Source organism: Pleurodeles waltl, chromosome 11, assembly GCF_031143425.1.
Source record: "Pleurodeles waltl isolate 20211129_DDA chromosome 11, aPleWal1.hap1.20221129, whole genome shotgun sequence".
NCBI classification, from domain to species: Eukaryota; Metazoa; Chordata; class Amphibia; order Caudata; family Salamandridae; genus Pleurodeles; species Pleurodeles waltl.
In genome coordinates this window covers 890,782,182-890,801,468 of record NC_090450.1, presented here as the reverse complement: position 1 = coordinate 890,801,468, position 19,287 = coordinate 890,782,182, and the positions used below count along the sequence as shown (strand labels likewise).

At 40.3% G+C, this 19,287-nt stretch overlaps 1 protein-coding gene across 7 annotated transcripts in view; it reads left to right on the top strand.

Annotated features, from left to right (window-relative positions):
• The window catches only part of WSCD2 (WSC domain containing 2), a 1,176,783-nt gene extending 1,158,399 nt beyond the window's left edge, over positions 1–18,384 (top strand). For all 7 annotated transcript variants that reach the window (XM_069214798.1, XM_069214802.1, XM_069214803.1 and 4 more), the window contains one exon: positions 15,707–18,384. In XM_069214798.1, the coding sequence (XP_069070899.1) occupies positions 15,707–16,059 (353 nt within the window). In that variant the 3' untranslated portion in view covers positions 16,060–18,384. The remainder of the gene's footprint in view (positions 1–15,706) is intronic.
• Positions 18,385–19,287: the final 903 nt, after the last annotated feature.

Sequence of the window (19,287 nt, the reverse complement as noted above, 5' to 3'; positions counted from 1 at the left end):
TTGTAGTTTAGGCATTAATGAGGGCCAGACAACGCAAGGGCCATGATTTAGCTATTCAAGGGCACTGTCACAAATCTGATACAAATAACAGTCAGATGATGCAATACTATGTATTTGAGTATACATTGATGAGGCTAATGACAAATTAGTGTCTGAGGTACAAGAGGGTTTGGACAGCACGTGTGGTCCATAGGTGGACCACAGGTATCTTTAGGGTGACTCACGGACAGGTGCCAGTCAGGCTGAGAGGATGCTGGGTCAATCAGGAGCAAGTTCTTTCTGTAATTACATGATCAGTGTTCTGACTAGGACTGGTCAGAGGGAGCAGTAGACAGTTGACATGTCACACTGTGTATGTCCTGTGTTGTTTTGACACATGAAACCATATACAGTGTTACACGGCAACATTAGTAGCAATGCTTAATGATGTAATTACCCAAATGCCAATATCTATGCTGTAGGAGGCATCAGCAGGGACGGGGCATGTACATTTGGGTGGTGTGCATGGAGGGGATCACTGGTGTGGCCTCCATCAGTGTCTCACTAGTCCTGTCAGATGAGATTTGCTGAAAATTAGCCTACAGTACCTTTCACATGAGAATCAATCTACAGGTGATACCAGGCCTTAAAAACTCCAAGCCAGTGTATTATATCAGCTGAGTTCCATGCAGTGAGATGGTACTATGACAATGGTAGGCATAGGAAAGGGTGTGGCACACTGGATGACTCTTGTGAGTGTGTGTGTGTAGATGAGGGAATCTCAGTGTACACATATCAGCATTCCAGGGACCTCTTTAGACAGGTGGGGTGTGACCAGCCGCAGGTGTGTGTAATGTTTTTAGAAAAGGGCTGACTTGTAGATGGGTAGTGATGTGCTGGATGCTTGTCATAGGTGTAGCACTTGTGCTGTGAATGTTCTGCTTATGTGTAACTGTAGTGACAGATAGTCATTGCAAAGATAGTAAGTAGTTGGAATTACTGTTGCCAAGAGTCTGGTAATACATTCCTGTTCCTGAAGCATAAGCATGTGAACTGGCTGATGTATGAGGCCTGTTTTCCCCTAGTTGAGTGATGGTTTTTTAGTTGTGTGCCATCTGCTGCGATGATCCATGTTTCCTACATGTATGTGTGTCATATGTGTGGTCCTCAGCTATTGCCCTTCAAAGGTGAACTGTACAGGATGTCTGTCATTTACACTGTGTGTGTATGTGACCATTGTATGGTGGCCATTACATTTGTCGTGTATTTTTCTGTGTCATGATTGTTATATCATTATTGCTCAATGAGACGACATTCTTCTTCTGATATTTCAAGCTGAAGGTGGGCAGAAATGAATAGGCCAAACCATAATGTGGTGTTTGTTATCAGTGTTTATTTACAATAGTGCATTAAGTGGTGATGGTGATAATTATGAAAATTAATTATTTACCATCTGTTGGTGCCTACGCACTCCAGCAGCCGTATTTGGTTGTTCCCCCTCCTGTTGCAGGCCAGCATCCTCCTCTTCTTTGTCTTCAGGCATGTATGGGTCTGGTTCGAGGAGGGGAATGTTCCTTTTGACACAAATGTTGTGCAATATTGCACATGTGAGTATGATCCTACAGACCATCTTGGGGGAATATAGTAGGCTACCACCAGTGATGTCGAGGCAGCGGAACCTTGACTTGAGGATCCCGAAGGTCCGCTCAACAATGCTGCATGTCCTCTTATGGGGGTCGTTGTATGCCCGCTCTGCAGCAGTACTCGGGTTCCCAAATGGTGTCATTAGCCATGGCTGGATGCCATACCCCTGATCAGCTGAAAGAAAAAAACAGAATGGGATCATGTTGATGTAGCTTGCATTATTGAAAAGACCGTCCATGGCAGTAGTTGCCTTGTGTTGTCTGTGACTCTTTTGTGTACTGATGTGACATCCTATACTTGTAGGCTATACCATCTGCATTGTGTTTTTACCTTGGCTGAGCACGTGTTTGTCTGCTAACCGTTTGTCATCAGTATGTTTTGTGATTTTCAGTGCAGTGTGCCCTCCCTAACATTGTGACTTGTGATACAGGTGTCCTTGTGTCTTCACTTGGGGTGAGTAGATAGTTCAATGTAGAGTTTAATTTATAAGTGTTGTTAGCACGTTCATATGGAAGTTCCCTGGACATCCCATACCTTTAGACTTAGGCAATGTATTAATGTAAAGGTCATTGTGAGACTTACAATTTGCAAGGTGACATTTCGGCAACCACACTCATTGACGTCTTCACATTAGGCTGTACAGTAATTTCCGATGTGTGACAGGTTCAATGGTGAGTTAAGAAACATGGCTAGTGATGTCAGGACCTCAGTGTGTTCCTGTCTAGATGTTGCTGTTGTGGTGTATGTGTTCTGTGTCCTAGAGGTTTGCTGTACAGTGTATATATAAGTAGGTTTTTGTACTTACCAACAAGTAGTCCATTGCCATACCGTCCATCCTGTGTTGGTTGATGGTAGAGTGACGGAATATGAAGGAGTCATGTACACTCCCAGGATATTTAGCCACGATGTTGGTGATCAATCCCTGGTGATCGACTATGGCCTGCACGTTGATTGAATGTGTGTGCTTCCTGTTGCGGTAGAGGTGTTCAGTCGCAGCAGGTGGCACAAGGCGTACATTTGTGCAGTCGATTGCACCATGGACGTGTGGGAAGCCACTGATTGCATAGAACCCCTGTTTTGTTTCCGCTGCTTCTGCAGTGTGTTAGGGAAGCAGATGTGGCGGGGTGTCAGTTGAATGATGGCATCCAGTACTTTTGGCAGAAATGCGGAGAATGATGGTTGGGATATTCCGCCAACCAGGGCACCAGTTGTTTGAAATGAGCCACTTGCCAGCATGTGAAGTACGGCAAGCAGCTTTGTTTCTGTTGGTATGGTGCAGGGTGTCACCAAAGTGGGGGCCAACTGCTGTTCAATGTTTCGCAGCAGCTGCTGGATGGCCTGCCAGTTCAACCGGTACCTCTGTATGACGTCGTGTTCCCTGAGGCCCTGAAGGGTTGTTCTTGGGCGGAATATCCTCTCCTGCCTTCTGCACTGCCTTTGGGGTCCCTGCTGGTGTTGTTGTAGCTGCTGTTGTTGCTGCTGGGCTCTGCGTCTGCATGCACGCTGGATAAGAATCACCTCCATGTCTCCCTGTTGCTGCTCTGCTGCTCTGCTGCTCTGCTGTTTGTTCTGTGTGTTCTGATTAAATACAGGTGTGTTTGCCCCATTTTAACGTCTGCCCTGACCCAGGCATTAAATTTTGACACAAATCGGGCTGTGCGTCATTTTCTGGCTCCGCCTCCCGGCCGAGCGTCATTTTTGCCCGGAAGCATAAATACGACGCACGGCCGTTTGTGTCGTTTTTTGGACGAGAACGCCTACCCTGCATATCATTAATGCAGGGCGGGTTGCCGCATCCAAGAAATGACGCAAACGGCGGAATTTTGTCGTCCGCGGGCTCGGGCGTCAGAGTTTAAATATGAGGCAATGTTTGCGCTGATTGTGCGTCAAATTTTTTGACGCACAATCAGCGCAAACGGAGTATAAATATGCCCCACAGTCTCTTTATTTCAGTTGGTTTGGGATTTTTCCTGCATTGCTATTACTTTTTGTGTGCTGCATAAATACTTTACACAGTGCCTCTACATTATGCCTGACTGTTTTTGTGCTACGCTACCACAGGCTTAAGCACAGTTTAACTTAGTGACTGGTTGTTCTGCCCCCTGACAGGGATAGTGGTTGCTTCCCTCTCAACCAATAATCCAATTTCTTACACAAGGAAAACAATGTTTCTATGAAAGTGGTTTGGTCGTGGTTCTGTAGTGTCTTGTGATGCAACTATTGAATTTTGTGGAGCAGAATAGAGTGAGTAGAACATATCTTCAGTCCTTAAAATCACACATACTGCTGCAATCTGGAGTATTTGCAATTTTTGACTGCATTATTTCAGTGAACATACCAGCAAGGAGTTAGAGTAAGCAATTCCAGCAAGGATGAGAACTTGCATCACACTTGTGCTCGAGGTAAATGGGAGAGGCCGACTTTTTCTTATAATTCTCAAAAGGCAGATACCAGCAGAACATTAGATTTAATGAGCTCCACAAATGATAAGTCAGCATCAGTGATGACTTCATGATTTCTTGCCCGAGAAAAAGAGGATGGAAGAGCACCCAAAGTCTGTGGCCCCCAGTTTTTTGTACAGGACACTAATGGTCCAAGCATAATAACTCCCAACGTACTGCTGTCAAACAGCAAAGATTTCAGACTCAAGCAGTTCCATACTTCATTAATCCACTGCCAGAGGTTCAGCACTGCCTCCTCCGAGTTACTGTCCAGAGGCACTATCAACTGTGTGTTGTTGTCCTATTTATGAAAAGAGATACAGAAGGAGTCACTGAGGTTGGTCAGGGGGCAAGGTAAACATTCTTCAGTGGCGTACTAGCAATGCTGTGTGAGCTATTAATGACGGAACCCTTTAGACTCCTGATGGACTTTGTGGAACTGTGGCTTAAGTGTTGGAGCTTGGGAAGCAGGTTCATAATGTTGGGTTAGCCGTTTTAGGCATATGAGTAAAGATTTGTAATACCTAGCTCTGTATGGTGTGGTCATTGGTGGTACCCAGACTGGGGAAGATGCTGCAGCACTCAGAAGGGATCCCTGGGGAACCTAAGTGGAGGCTGTCCTTGTTATGGATCTAAAATTTGACTTAGCAACCACCTGAGTCTGACATTGGAGAAAATAAATGAACCATTCAAGGACTATGCTGGATACATCTAAGGAAAAACCTCAGTGGTGCATAGCTCACGATTAGTGAAAGCCATCAATGAGGTACAATCCACGAAAGAAATCCTTGAAAAAGATTGCAAGGAAAGGTTTCTTGTCATATACTGAAATATTTGTTTCGTTTTAAAATTCTTTCTTTACTGATAGTGTTATTACTTCAGCTTTTTCATTTGATGAAAACAGTTCCCATGCCTTCTGAATATTGCTGTGTACTCAATGTAATGCTACTCTTTTTTGAGGATCTTTGGTATATTTCATGTAAAGCTATTTGAGGGATAAGTGATTATTGAAAATGCTGATGCTGCTTTGTTTTGACTAGGAAAGAAAGAGAGAGCATTGTGTTAATTTGAAGTTTTACAAGTCCCAACAGTAGCTAGAAAATACTGAATGAAGAAAAATTAGTTAATGAATACAATAATCTCATATGAATAAAAGAAGACTTGCGCAAAGATACCCATGCTGGGTTACAAACATAGCTACAGGTTATTAATAAGGTGAGCTTGAAATTACCTACGTCAACATATATACATATTCTCAATTAAGAGACTATTTACACGAATAAAGTAGTGTGAATCACTGTAATGATTACATCCCTTCAGTTACATGTAACATTTAGTAACAATCTTTTGTTTATGTGTAAAGCTTTCTCCACAACCCAACACTCAAAACGTTGTGGCTTTATTAACAGTTCCATAGTGTTCTTGTTCATCTTCTATGCACCCCTGTCTTGAACCACCATACTATCAGCATACTGCATCTCATTTCAAAAGCGTTTCATTGGCTATATTAGCCTCAATTGAGAACGTCCTTGTTCTCCACTAATTCAAACAACGCATTTGTAAGCCATCATGAGAGTTGGATTCTATCCCACGCCCATGACCAAGGACCTTCTTTATGTATTTCCTTCATTCCATATATTCTGAATGTCCCTGTGGAGATACTGCGAGAGGGAAAATCAGTAATATTGGCGACCCCCACGGCCTTTGAAAACTTTGTTCTCGGTGTTTATTCTGTGGGCGGAAGAACCTTAATGGATTCCCTTTTGTCACTCTTTTCTTATCAGATGTCAGACTAAGTCAATAGTTACCACTCTCCACCGTCATTTTTTAGCAGTAAGGTTGAATGACACATATAGAGTCACTCCTTTAGTTTCATGTTTATGTCTGCGTTTTGCAGATATTGTTCTACCACAAGTTTATAACCGCGACCACGTGAGTACTTCGGAATGCTGAAATTCCTCTGGCTAGAATTCTTTTGAGTTTAACCATTTACTTTTTGCACAGCTTTTAGGGGTGCCTAGTCTTTGCTTAATAAAAGCGGACTTAGCTGTAATATACACATAGCAGTGTGTAGTCCTTAGTTACAGCAATTTCACAGCGTTTGCTCAGTAACAATTTTGCACGTTTTTTTCATCAGCCTCCATCTTTTGTGATCTCAAACAGCTAACTAATTGTGAGAAGGTACATTGGCTGCAGACTAAGAATCTGATTTATAGTTTGATTGAGGGAGAAACGTTCATCAGAATGAAGAAGGGTATTAAGTCTGTCATCATGATAGTCCGCCGTCTGTCAAATTTAGAGACAACTTCCAGCCAGCAGTCATCTCTGCTCCTTAAAAGGAATTTAAACAGTGGTTTCCTTCAAGGCACAACAAAATTAGTGGACGACTGCAGTAGTGTTTGCTGTCTTTTCTTTTTTTTTTCTTTTAAAGCAAACTCCCGAAGTGGGAGTCAGTTTCTGAAAAACATAAACTAATGACCCCACACTAGAGTTTTCTCTCAGGATGTTGGGGTACCTTTTGTGTTTTTTTGGTCTTTCTCCATCAGTTTTTTCCTGGCAGTGACAGACTGAAAAAGGGACATCAGACCACCACCCTAAATAGGGCCGGTGGTGTAATGCCTTTTATCCCGCGGTCCTTATCCACTGGATGGAGCTTTCCATTGACAGAGCCAAGTGTAATGTTGCAGTGATAATGTGAAATCAGGGCACTGGGACTTTGTATGTCAGGCAGGAGCCTGATGTTAAGCAGGCAGTAAAAGAACCAGAAAGGGAGGAATCGTGAGAAGAAGTGCGAAACGTATAGCAAAGTTAAGACAGAGCATGTTCGGTCTTTGAGGTACAATATAAATAAAGTACCCCTTGAAAGCACCATTGTCACCTGTCATTTTTTTGGATCACGACAGAACACCAAGAAGGGCTTCATTGACCTAAAGCTGGTGTTTTCCTATCTCGAAATGAGGTGGGTGGACAGACTGGTTGGTTGACAGGGTACTCTGCCATATTTGTGAAAGAGTACCCTGTCCATCAAACTCGAAATTGACTTAAGTTACCATGCAGCAGCCAGCTGAAGGATTGTTCTTTGTGTAATTTTCAGCACACTTAAGTGTGTTGCTTATCAATACCTTGCTTATGTCGTAACCCTAGAAGGGCACAAGGGAAGAGTCTACCACATAAATAGACAGAAGTTGCTTTTGTGAAGTTCACGCTGCCCTAACAGACAGAGGGTCAGAACCTTGGAATAATATGTTCAGACCTTGCACATCCTTGAAGAGTCATTCATCTTTTAAAATAGAATTGAAAAGACAATTACACAGGGTAGCTGATTTATTAATTTCAGTTTCTTAACTGACAGATGAAAAAAACAATCTTCCCGTGCAAAAACACAAGCTTTAGTCACTGTGCAAAATGATCACTGCTTTTCATCAGTACATCCCCATCCTGTGGCACAGGCATTGCCTCAGTTAGGATACTAAATTGGCACTAAAATGAAAAATAATATTTAAATACTTTTTTCTAATTTATTAAAATAATAAATAGCAAATTGTAGGCTGGCTGCAGTATTGCACGAGGCCTGTCCAATAAGATATATTTTAATTTCAAGGACTGGGAATTATAAAGCATGAAGTCCTGAAGTATGTATTTTTGTCATGAACATGCTGTTTAAACAACAGAGCCCTAGATTTTACAATTACTGTTTTAATGGTAATTCCTCTCTCATTCTTCCACTGGCCAACTGTTTTATTTTTTGCTCTATTTAGGATGTTTTGCCTGAAAAACATAAATCTAAAATCAGATTTGACACTTTTATTGATGGGCTATGTGTGCATTAAGCCTCTACATTCTAGAAACACCATAAGCTGCTGACATTTCAAAGACTTGGGAATCAAGCTTTTTAGCATGACATTGCAAGGACCCTGTGAATAGTCCTTTCGTTCTACTTCGTTGATTGACATGTGTAAAAAATTGGATTATTATTTGGGATTGGCGACTGCTCACCTCAAGAAATAATCATCATTTTTGTCTTGTCTAACCGTACCTGACACAATTTTTTATGCAATTCACTTTCTTTGTTTTAAAATCGTTGCATTTTTTAATCTTTGTCAATACTGCTGAAAGTCAAAATTGAATATGCTGAATTTGTTGGCAGAGTGAGGGCCTGCTAATCACTCAAACATATTGTGCAATTCATTCCTTGGTCGGATAATAAGTAATTTAGGGCCAGATGTAGCAAAGGGTTTTACCCATTCTGTGTCTATGGGAAAATGTGTTCGTACATATGGCCCTTAGTGATCATCTTGTTGAACAGTTAGCTCTCTAGTGTCTCACAGCCCTTTCCCTGCTCTCGGCCAGCACATTTAATCTTAGCTGTGGTGTGGACGTGCATAGCGGCTGCTCTGCTAGCACACAAAGGCGCACCAAAGTCAAGGTCATCTGCGTCCGTCAGCGCACAAACGGTACCAGGGGCTATGGATGCTTGTCCTTTTACTTCACGTAGGCTGGTTTACACCACTACTCACTCATTTTCTCTCCACCCCGTAACACCAGTAGCTTGTTGTTCCTCTTGGAATCTAGATACAATGTGGGAAAAGTGTTCCTACTGCGATTTTATGGCCCCCTTTCCTTACCTATTGCCTAAAGTTCGACTAAGTGCTATTTTCCACCTACCAAAGTTGCTGACATGTTGGAGCCCAAATCTGACTGCTTTTGATTTTTCAATGTAAACTGCTGCTCCTTAGCCAAACACCAAATTGAAATTGTCAATTTCCTAAATGATTATGTCCCGGATACCATTTTCTGGCTCAATGAGACCTCGATGTTGGATATCATTGCTGCACTGTCCTCAGAATATCGCATACTTAGAGTGGATTGCCAGGGCGCTTTGCACAACACTGAGCAACTCAGTGGAATTAGACTCAACCATTACTGATAGGTGGTCTGTAAACACTTGGAAAGAGTCTGGCATAGGTCCTACTGTGAAGAGGATAAACAAACATATAGGTTGGCTCTAAAAGACTGAAAAAACTGCCGCTCTACTAGAGCCTTTTTCTATTCTGAAAAATTTGCAGACAGTGAAAATCGCAACGGGTGCCACTGCACCCATCGCACCCCTGCAACTCCGCCGGCTCCATTCAGAGCCGGCTTCCTCGTTGCAGGGGCTTTCCCGCTGGGCCGGCGGGCGGCCTTTTGGCGGTCGCCCGCCGGCCCAGCGGGAAAGTTGGAATGGCCACCAAAGACTGATATTCTGTGGGTGGGTAACCACCCTCATCTTTAGGGACCCCCATCTGTGGCCCGAGGTTCTGGATGCATTTCCATCTCAAGTATCCTTTGTCAAGAATCTTGTTTTTTGGCTTGACAACAAGCTGTTTACGAGTCATCAGATCACCAATCCCAAAATTTTGTCTTAAGGTGATTTAATGTCATTTTGTTTTTATTATGTCTGTGTGTGTGGTAGGCTATCAACATCAGTTAATGTCAGTGTGTTTTTTTTTTTCTCTCTACACTCAGTCCAGTGAAACAGTAAACAAATGCAGTGCAAAGTATGCTGTAAATAAATGGTGACCATATTAATTCAGTTCTGTGGTTTTCAATACAAATGAGCAATTTGTTAAAGTATGGTCAGCACTGGCACGTGTTCTGTTTAGACTTTTAAAAAGTTGGCATTTTTCTCTTCTTAGCCCTGTGTGCCTGCTGCCTGTCTCCAATACACTTCTGGGGTGGGTGACAGCTTGGCCTTGTGCATTCCCTCTACACAGCTAAACACAATGAGAGATTAGGTGCGACTTGATGGGCCTTAATCAGCCATTAACTGGCTTGATGGGGGAGAAGCTTAGCACTGCCTCACATACACCTGAATAGGCTTGTCCTGTTCACACACAATAGAGCTTAACAACCCTGCATTGTCACTTCAGCCACCTTGGAGCCCAGACAGTGGTGGTAGGGCATCTGTGCACTAGAAAGACATGCCACTAGAAGCTTCTCCCACCTTCCAGAACCAGGGCACCAAAGATAAATACTGGACCTCAGACACAACCACTTCAGTACATTCTAAACCTGTAGATACTCTGTCAGGAAGAAGGACTGCTGTGCTGCTGAAAGGACGGCCACTCTACTGGACTGCTACTTTGATGGATTCCTGCTTTGCTGTGCTGACCTGTGCCTGCTGCCCTCTTGCCTGAGAGTGAGAAGGACTTGACTTGCATCTCTACAACCCAGAACCCAAAGTAACTCCAAGGGCCTGCTGACTTTCCTCCTGTTTTCTGAAGTCTCAGGGACACAAAAGACTTCCAACCAACCTGCTCCTGCTCCTGAACTCTACCATCTGCAAGTCTGTCCCGCCAAGTGGTACCACCCCAGTCCTGGACCCTTGGAAGTGGGCCTAAGGTCCTCTGCCCTTTGTGGTCCTTCCCGGAACAGCTGCAAAGCTTGCAAAGCAGCGTCGCGGAGACGATGCATCAAGATTTAAGGTAATGGGTTCAGTGGGCCTACGCGGGTCCCTGTGTCCAGCTAATGCTCTATCGCACTCGGCCTGAACTCTTCTTTTTGTCCCAGTCTGGCAGGACTAGATGAGCACAGTTGGCGTTTTGCGCTTTTATGCACTATTCTCACCTAAATCCTTACAAACTCATATCTTGAGTTCTACTGATTGGATTTGTGTAGTCTTGGTCTCATGTTACTCAGATACATATTATCTATTCGTTTGAACTGTTGTCTTTTTGTGGTGTTCTTACTGTGTTTCTGTAATTTAAGTGTTGCACAAATAGTTTACACATTGCACTTTAAGTTAAGCATGACTGTCCTGCGCCAAGCTACCAGAGGGTGAGCATAGGTTAATTTAGGTTGTGTAAATGTTTATGTGTGTGGGCATGCGTTCATGTGTATGTGTGAGAGAGAGAAGGTGAGTATGACAGTGATGGAACTTTGACATCTTACTGAAATCATCATATATATTTCCTCATTGGTCCTATGGACCTTTGTTAGTGAACTTTAAGCATTGTAATCAAGCTAACATCAGAAATACATTTTCAATTTTATGAAGCCAATATGACTTCACAGTGAAGACCAAGAATACATTTGTTCAAATATAACGATTTTATTTTAGAACATTAATCCAACCACTATATATGCAAAGAAGGAATACGTGTAAAAGGTATAGGGTTAGAAGATATAACAATACTATCTGAAGACCGAAATGTGCCAGTAAATTAAGCTATAAAATGACATTCAAACTAGTAACAGCCACAATGAAAAGAAAACAGATTGTTGCAATAAGGTGTTCCATAAAGAAACTTCACTTTTCTAATTTAAGTATAGGTGGGGACCAAGGCTTTTTCAAGGGAATTTCTAAAAGGATAGCATAAGGTTGAACTTCAAAAAGAGTTCCAGAAAAATAGGAAAAATGTTCAGCATGAAGCTTCACACTCAGGAAACCCATCAGAGATAGATCTGTTCCCTCTTGGAGTCAGGGGAACGTCTGCCTAACTAGGAATTATCAATAAAGACAGTAGTTTCTAGAGCATCCATTTGTCACTCCCACCACTGACAGCCAATCCAGTAACCCCATTTGAGGGGTGTTGCATCCTCCTGGTACACCATGAACAGGAGGTCTTCTCACTTCATCGTTGCTCTGCATTCCTTGCCAAATTTCCTCTCCCAGACCTCACTATCAACAGTATAATAAAGGACATTAAGTCTTACTCTAGCTAACAAAAAGCACAATAATGCACTTGCAGAAGTAAGCAACCGTATACTGCCAGCATTAAAGCAAACATTTGGCAGCTAAGGCCTAGCGTCAAGATAAGTTAAGTCGAGAAACAAAATGGATGCACATTACAGTATTATAAACCAATGGAAGCAACAGACAATGTTAAACATAAATATGCCATCAACATGGTTACATTAGTCAATTGATACACTTATGATATGCTTATGTGTAAATTCTTAGTGATTGCAATGGTTACACAATATTAATCCATTTAAATGTAACACATGTGTTAATGAAGTTTAGCTGCATGTTGAATATAAATGTCATATATGAGTATATAAATGTATATACATAATATATACAGGTTGGAACCTAAAGTATGCTGCTCTATTAGTGAGTGGGTGTAAGAGTGAATGAGAGTAAGGCAATGAATAAGGGAATGACTATAAGAGTGTACATGTGAGTGAGTTAATGTGTAACCACAAAAAATTCCAATGGGATCAAGCCTATTCCTTTTACCGCAACTAAATTGGACTAACGTAACCATAAAAACAAAGGGGCATATTTACAAGCCCCTTGCACCACTGGTGTGTCACTTTTTGTTCTTTGCTTTTCATTGCCTCGTAGATGTGATATATGGCAACACAAAACAAGTCGCTGCTTTGCCTTACACTACATCAGGGAGGCATACCACGGGCATTGCGATGGGTGTTCCAATGCAAAACCCATGGGTTTTGACACAGTCCCAGATTTAAAAGAATCTGTAAACCTGTTTTTTGTCAAAACTCTACACCTCCCCAGTGCAGGCCCAACATGTAGAAATATCTTCATTTCTCCTCATTGTTTCCTCTTTCTCTGTGTGCTGCTTTTTGCAGCACACAGAGAAAGAGGAAAATGCCTCTCTAGATTGTTTTTGTGCAGGAATAGACACCTTCATACACAAAACATCCTGCCAACAACACAGACACCCTTGCACGATAGTGCAAGTGTGCCTGAGTTGGTGCTAGGCTGCAATGTGTGTGCCAGTGCAGGGTGAAAGGACAGAAATGCACAGCATCTTGTAAATACACTGCATTTCTGCCCTTTCAAATTGGCATAGGGCAGCCCAGAAGAAATACTTGCAATGCTTCCCTATGCCAAGTTCTAGTAAATATGCCTTGAAATGTTTGTTATATTCACGATGAGTTAGACATCTATTCCACTGTTCTATACTCAGTTGCTAAAATGCCCATGTGACTAGTTTTCTAAGATGAAGTTAATGAATATGCTTAGCCTGCTTTTGCCTTCCCTCACCGCAGCATTTCCACTTTTATTTTATCTTAAATTTGATCTGGCTTGGTGAATGGGAATCATACTGCACAAAAGTGATATAATCAATAAAATGCTCCCTTTCACTCAGAAAGAACTACAATTCACCCCTTTTACGTTACCATAGAGTAGAACTAAACTGTAATTTCAGAAACAAAAATGGCACGTTTTACTTTTAATCAAAGGCTCATAGATGTGTGCCTTGGGATGCAATAGGCACAAAGGGGGCAAGAGTCAACACATCTGTTTGGTAGCACTTTCAGACAGGCGAAGAGTTATATCTGTGGGAATAATGCGTGCCAATTACTATTCAAGGTAGAACATGCTGCAATCCCCTTAACTGCATCTTCCCTGTACACTAGACTTTGATGTACATTTTACTTTATCCGTTTTTTTTTTTTTACTATTCCATGTCTGACACATCAACTGCTATTGTGACGTGACCAGCTAGCTTCTATTCTTTATTTACCATTTACTGTTGTCATTGACCTTGTTCTGAAACATTTCGTCAGCGTGGACTATAAAACGCATATTGAACGGATATCACAAGATAGGCGAAATAACCTGCAAAACGTGGCTACCTGATAAGAGGCAGGAACATTTTTTGTTTACAGCATCTCATTAAGTTTTTATTTTCCTTTACTTCTTACTTCTTTAGTCTGTTGCTCCTACAATTCGTGTTACAAGATATGTAATCTGAGTTTAGAAGGATTAGGTCATTGGGCAAAGAATCTGTATTGACATACCTTTTGACTGGCATCCAGCTAAAGACTTCCCTACTCCACTTCACTCAACTTTCACAAGATGGGTCCTACCTTTTGCATTCTACCTTCATTTTCATACTACAAGTTAACAAAACGGGGAAGATTTTTCCCACCACATGCACCATCATTTTGTGTAATATTTCCACGGCGTCTCCTGCAAGAGAGGATTGCTCTATTGGTAATGTCAACTGGATTATTAAAATACAGTGGTGCAGAAATAAATTACAAAGACTACTGTAATGCCCTGATGCTAAACGTTTATAAAGACTCGCTCAGCACATTACAGCTGATTCAGAATTCTGCCACCCGTCTAGTACTAGATCTTCCCTGTTCAGCTTCTGCTAGCGGCAGAATGAAGCAGTTACATTGGCTATCCATCAGAAAGCGCATCATTTTCAAGACTCTTTGTTTGGCGCATAAGTCTCTTCATTCGGTTGGATCTGAATACCTCTGCTCCACATTACACTGGTACATGCCGGGTCGGCAGCTTAGATCAGCAGGATCTCACTTGATCCATGTCCCTCGTACTCGTAAGGCCAGATGGGGTGACACAGCATTTTTAGTTGCTGCTGTCAAAGCAGGAACTCTCCCTCTGACTATTAGGAAGAAACATAATTTTCTGGCCTTTAGGAAGCAGTTGAAAACCTGGCTCTTTCCTCAGTAGTTCTAGGTATTTCTTTTCTCCGTAATGTTTTCTGTCACTCTCCTTATTGTTGCTCAGCGCTTCAATTCTATGGCCGGAAAGTGTTCTACAAATACAGATAAATACATACATACAAAGTGGGGGTGTTTCCATTAATGTAATATCATTGAAGTCAAAGGGACTGTGAAAAATCCAAGCGTCATGGAAAAAACACGTATAGCAAATGTGCAAGGACATTCAGCAGTAGAGTGGAGTGGTAAGGGTGTGATAAGTAGCTACTTATAGTGAGGTAGTGCACTGACATTTACAGACAGTACATTTTCTATTAAGATGGCTGCTAAATTTTGAACAGACATGCAGTTTACTAGTAAAACTATTTAGCACAAAAAACGATAATTTGTGGAAATTGGGTTTCAGCGAATATTTATTATTTATGCATCACTAAGTAAAGTGTCCTGATTTGTTTGGATCCTACTAAAATCTTTTTTTACATCATACTTGAGAACTACAAAAAAATGCTTCATTTGTGCTTCCCTTATTGCTGATATAATATGAAATAAGTGTATAGTTCATTTACTGATATTTAAATTTGTGATGAATCTGGCACAGTAGTTCTATTTTCCTACAACTAGTTTATTTTCAAACACTGAAAGCTACCAGAGCTGTTGAACACAGCTTGGAGAATTGAACTACTGTGCCAGACTTAATCATGCTTTCTTTGTAAACTACACTGATACTCCTAATTGGATTCAAGATAGTGTACCTTGACTAAGCGTACCATCAATGGTTGCTGGTCTTTATTACATTTTTTACTTTATTCAGTCTTTGACACCTTTTTGTTTCAGAACATGCCTTGAGTAATCCTGTGACAGGGCAAAACGTGTTGGCTGTGTTTATATGTACACTGAGGAAGTACAAGAATTAAAGGATACAAAAGACAAAAGATTTGCCTGTTTGCTTTGCCTATTGGCTGACCTTCTCTTCATACAATCATTTTATGTTGCCTCTCTAAAATAAAGAAATGTCTCTGATGTTGGGCCCTCTGATAGCTAGCCTGTTGAGATGGCCAATATGCCTTGTATATCTTGTGATTACTAGAGGTGGTGCAGTAATAGAGTCCCTAGCTGCCATTATTTGTTCAGAACCCTAAATATACCTTATATTTTTTGTTGTTGTTCTCTGTCTTAGCAAGGTATCACAATTTCATGTCCTTTTTCTTTTGTAGAATGGCCTGAATTTGTCAACAACTATGCACCTTGGTGGGCAACTCACACCATTGACTGGCTGAAATATGGTAAGAACGTTCTTGTTGTACACTTTGAGGAACTCAAACAGGACCTTTTTGTTCAGCTGAAGAGGATGGTGAGCCTTTTGGGGATCCCCGTTGTACAAGACAGACTTCTCTGTGTGGAAGGTCAAAAGGATGGCAATTTCAAGCGCTCCGGACTAAGAAAGTTGGAGTATGATCCATACACACCAGAAATGAGAACAATGATCAATACACTAATTAAGACTGTTGATGCTGCACTAAAAGTCAGAAATCTTTCAGGAGTTCCAGATGATTATTATCCAAGATGATGATTTATTGGACCAAGGACAATTACCTTTTTGCTTGGTTACCCCAGCCAGTAACTACATTCACCCAGTGGGTGGTTTTTGATGGCTCGTATGCTGCTAATAGCTGTTTATGAATTACATGCATGAAATGACCACCACACATTGCTGGGAAAACCGTTCGTAAATCTCATACAATGCACATTTGAACTCATGCTGGGGGAAATTAAATTGTAACTGGTGTTGAAATTTGAGCAGATGGGGGTATCATATTTTCTGGTTCCTGTTTAGTATCTTCATTATATCATGCTCTTTCCATCTTGCAAGCTTACAATATTGGAATACATAAATAGAAATTGTAAATTGAACAAAAAGCCTATGTTTACTCTAAGAAAAATTTAACAAAGATGAGAACATTCAAAAGTAAGTACATAAGTAGCTTTAATGTTATTTTGCTAAGGTTCTCATCTATTCTTTTTGTGACTTTTTTATGGAAGGCTAATAGTAAAATTATTTCACATTTTTGTCCCTTTCATATGAGTTTTCTATAAAGATTACTTAATCAAATACATATTAACCCTCAAAGCTTATGTCTTACCTTTGACAATATTGGTGAATCAATGTCTGTCTATTCTAAACAAGCATAATGACCAAAATAAATTTACAGTGCATTAACCTCATAATAAGGTACTTTGAAACTATTCCACAATATCCCTAAATGCAATGCGGCCAAATAAGTCATCTGGCTCATTGATCATAAGTGAGACTGAGGGATGCCCGCATTAACTAAAGGCAATGAACGTAGTTTACTTTCCCTCATCAAAGATGGATACTGATTCCACATTGGGTACAGTCAAATTATACATTTATATTAGTTTTAAGCCAGTAACTGGAGCAAAATGAGACATAATAAAAGATTTTGCTACAACAGATATAGAGCAAACATGAAGAAAGAGATTTTTGAAATCACATAACTGACTGACCACACAAATCAAAATGATGGTGAAATGGGCAAAATGTAGCTGCTCAGACTAGAGTAGGTGTATGACCTAATGGTGCAAGCAGTGTGATAAGATTAAGTTTCTTGATGGTCAGCTAACATCTTGCACATTTATCAGTTAGAAAATAGGAAATTGTACACTAGACCTCATTGTATTTATAAAAAAGTAATATTTTTAATAATTCAAATACATTATATATTTGTAATAACCGCAGACATATATAAAAAGAGAAAAATTTCTTCAAGCTAAATCATATATCAATAAGCAAGTTGGGTGTGCTTATTATTGTTGTTGAATATTAATTATGCACCACAAGACAATTTTGATGGACTGCACAGCTGAAAATGAAACCTTCATGTTGCAATTAAGGAGAGCTTGGTTGCTTGATGTTGATTAGGTCTTAAATTTGTAGCAAACACCTAGTTAAAATTGGAACACTATTTTAATTTTTAAGTTTATATTCCAATGCTCAAAAGTACCCAATTCTATTGACATTTCCAAATTTATGACTTCTTGGTACATAATTTGAGTTTAAAAAATCTGGTAAAAACGTTTTTCAGTATTTAGACTGTATTACATTAAATAGCTTAGTTATCAGCACTGACTGTTGACTAAAATCTTGAAGAAAATTGGCAGAAAGAAGAGAATTCCTTAAACACCGTCCATATTTGCAATAATAAAAAAAAAAATCATAACATATGAACATAAAACTTGCTTTAAACAAATGAACAAAATAACACACAAAAGCAAGAGAAAAAATGTTCAATTCCTATCAAACTTAAGGACGTTTAATTAAATTATATGATTCTTTCTGTAGAGAGGGCCAGACAAAGGACGGAGGTACAAGACAATTATAAATCTGACAATACAAGTAAGGTACACCCTGAAAATAGCAAAAGGGTTATTATCTAGCTGCCTGGATATCATACATCTACTTCCAATTTCAACTGCCTTCCTACTTTGCTTGGTAGTATTTCAAGAAAAATGTGAAAACATTTTACTGTTATTCAGGCCTGCAACCTGTACCGAATTATGAATTCTGCTCATAGTGTTCATAGATATTCCTGTGTGCAGTAACTAACAAGAGGAAATGACAAGGGTATAGATTAGAGGGGATCTGGTCATAGAATCAGATATAATTATTCAAATTCTTTTAGGTCTGTGGATAATGTTTTACTTTTCAGTAAAGAATCAATGGCATATATGTTGGGAATGCTTAAACATGCCTGCCACCATGTTTATCTTTTACTCTTACATGCAAGCAAACATTAAGAAGAAAGTTTTAAATTTAACTATGACATGCTATATTTGATTTTTAACACTTCAGAAATTAAATGAGTCTACTTTATTTTGTATTGGGCTTAGAATGGTAGTATACTTAAACATCAATGTGTATCTAAAATGTGCATAAAAGCAGACACATTTTCAGAATTATGTACAAAAAATCATGTATGGTAGAAAGTTGTAATATGTACTCTCCATTTTTGATAACCAAATTTACAACATGTTCATACATACATGGGTTACATTGGACAAAACAATCTGCTTATATGTCAGAATATTATTAGCGAAAGTATCACCTTACAGAAGAATTGTGTCTCAAATAGCATTTACAAAAATATTATACCATTCTAATATTATTGTAAATGGAGTAATGTTTTTGTAAACATTATACCTCAATGTGTCTGTCACACAATATTTTGGTAACATTATGAAGTTCCGGTATCATGCCACAAACCCATTCAGAGCATAATCAATTATGATAGGATATAGGGCCACATGTACGTACCTTTTTTCTTGTCGCAAGTGGCCCATTTCGCAGAATCGTGCCATTTGCGATGAGAAAAAAGCATTTTGGAATGTACAGACCCATTTTTGTGATTCGGTAAACTATTTACTGAATTGCAAAAAGGGTTTGCGAGTAGCAATTAGTAAGGGACATTCGCTTCCTAATTGCGAGTCGCAGTCCGATGTATGATTGTTTTGTAATGGCAAATGCGGTCCCAGAACAATTGCAGTTAGCACCAGTCTCAAATTGGTGCTAACCCATTCGCATGTGAAAGCATGCAAAAAACATTTTTTCAGAGCAGGCAGTGGTCCTGCGGATTACTGCCTGCTCGCAGTCTGATGTATGATTGTTTTGTGACCGCAAATGCGGTCACAAAACAATCGCAGTTAGCACCAGTCTCAAATGGTGCTAACCCATTCGCAAAATGGGAGGGGTCCCAATGGGACCCCTTCCCATTTGTGA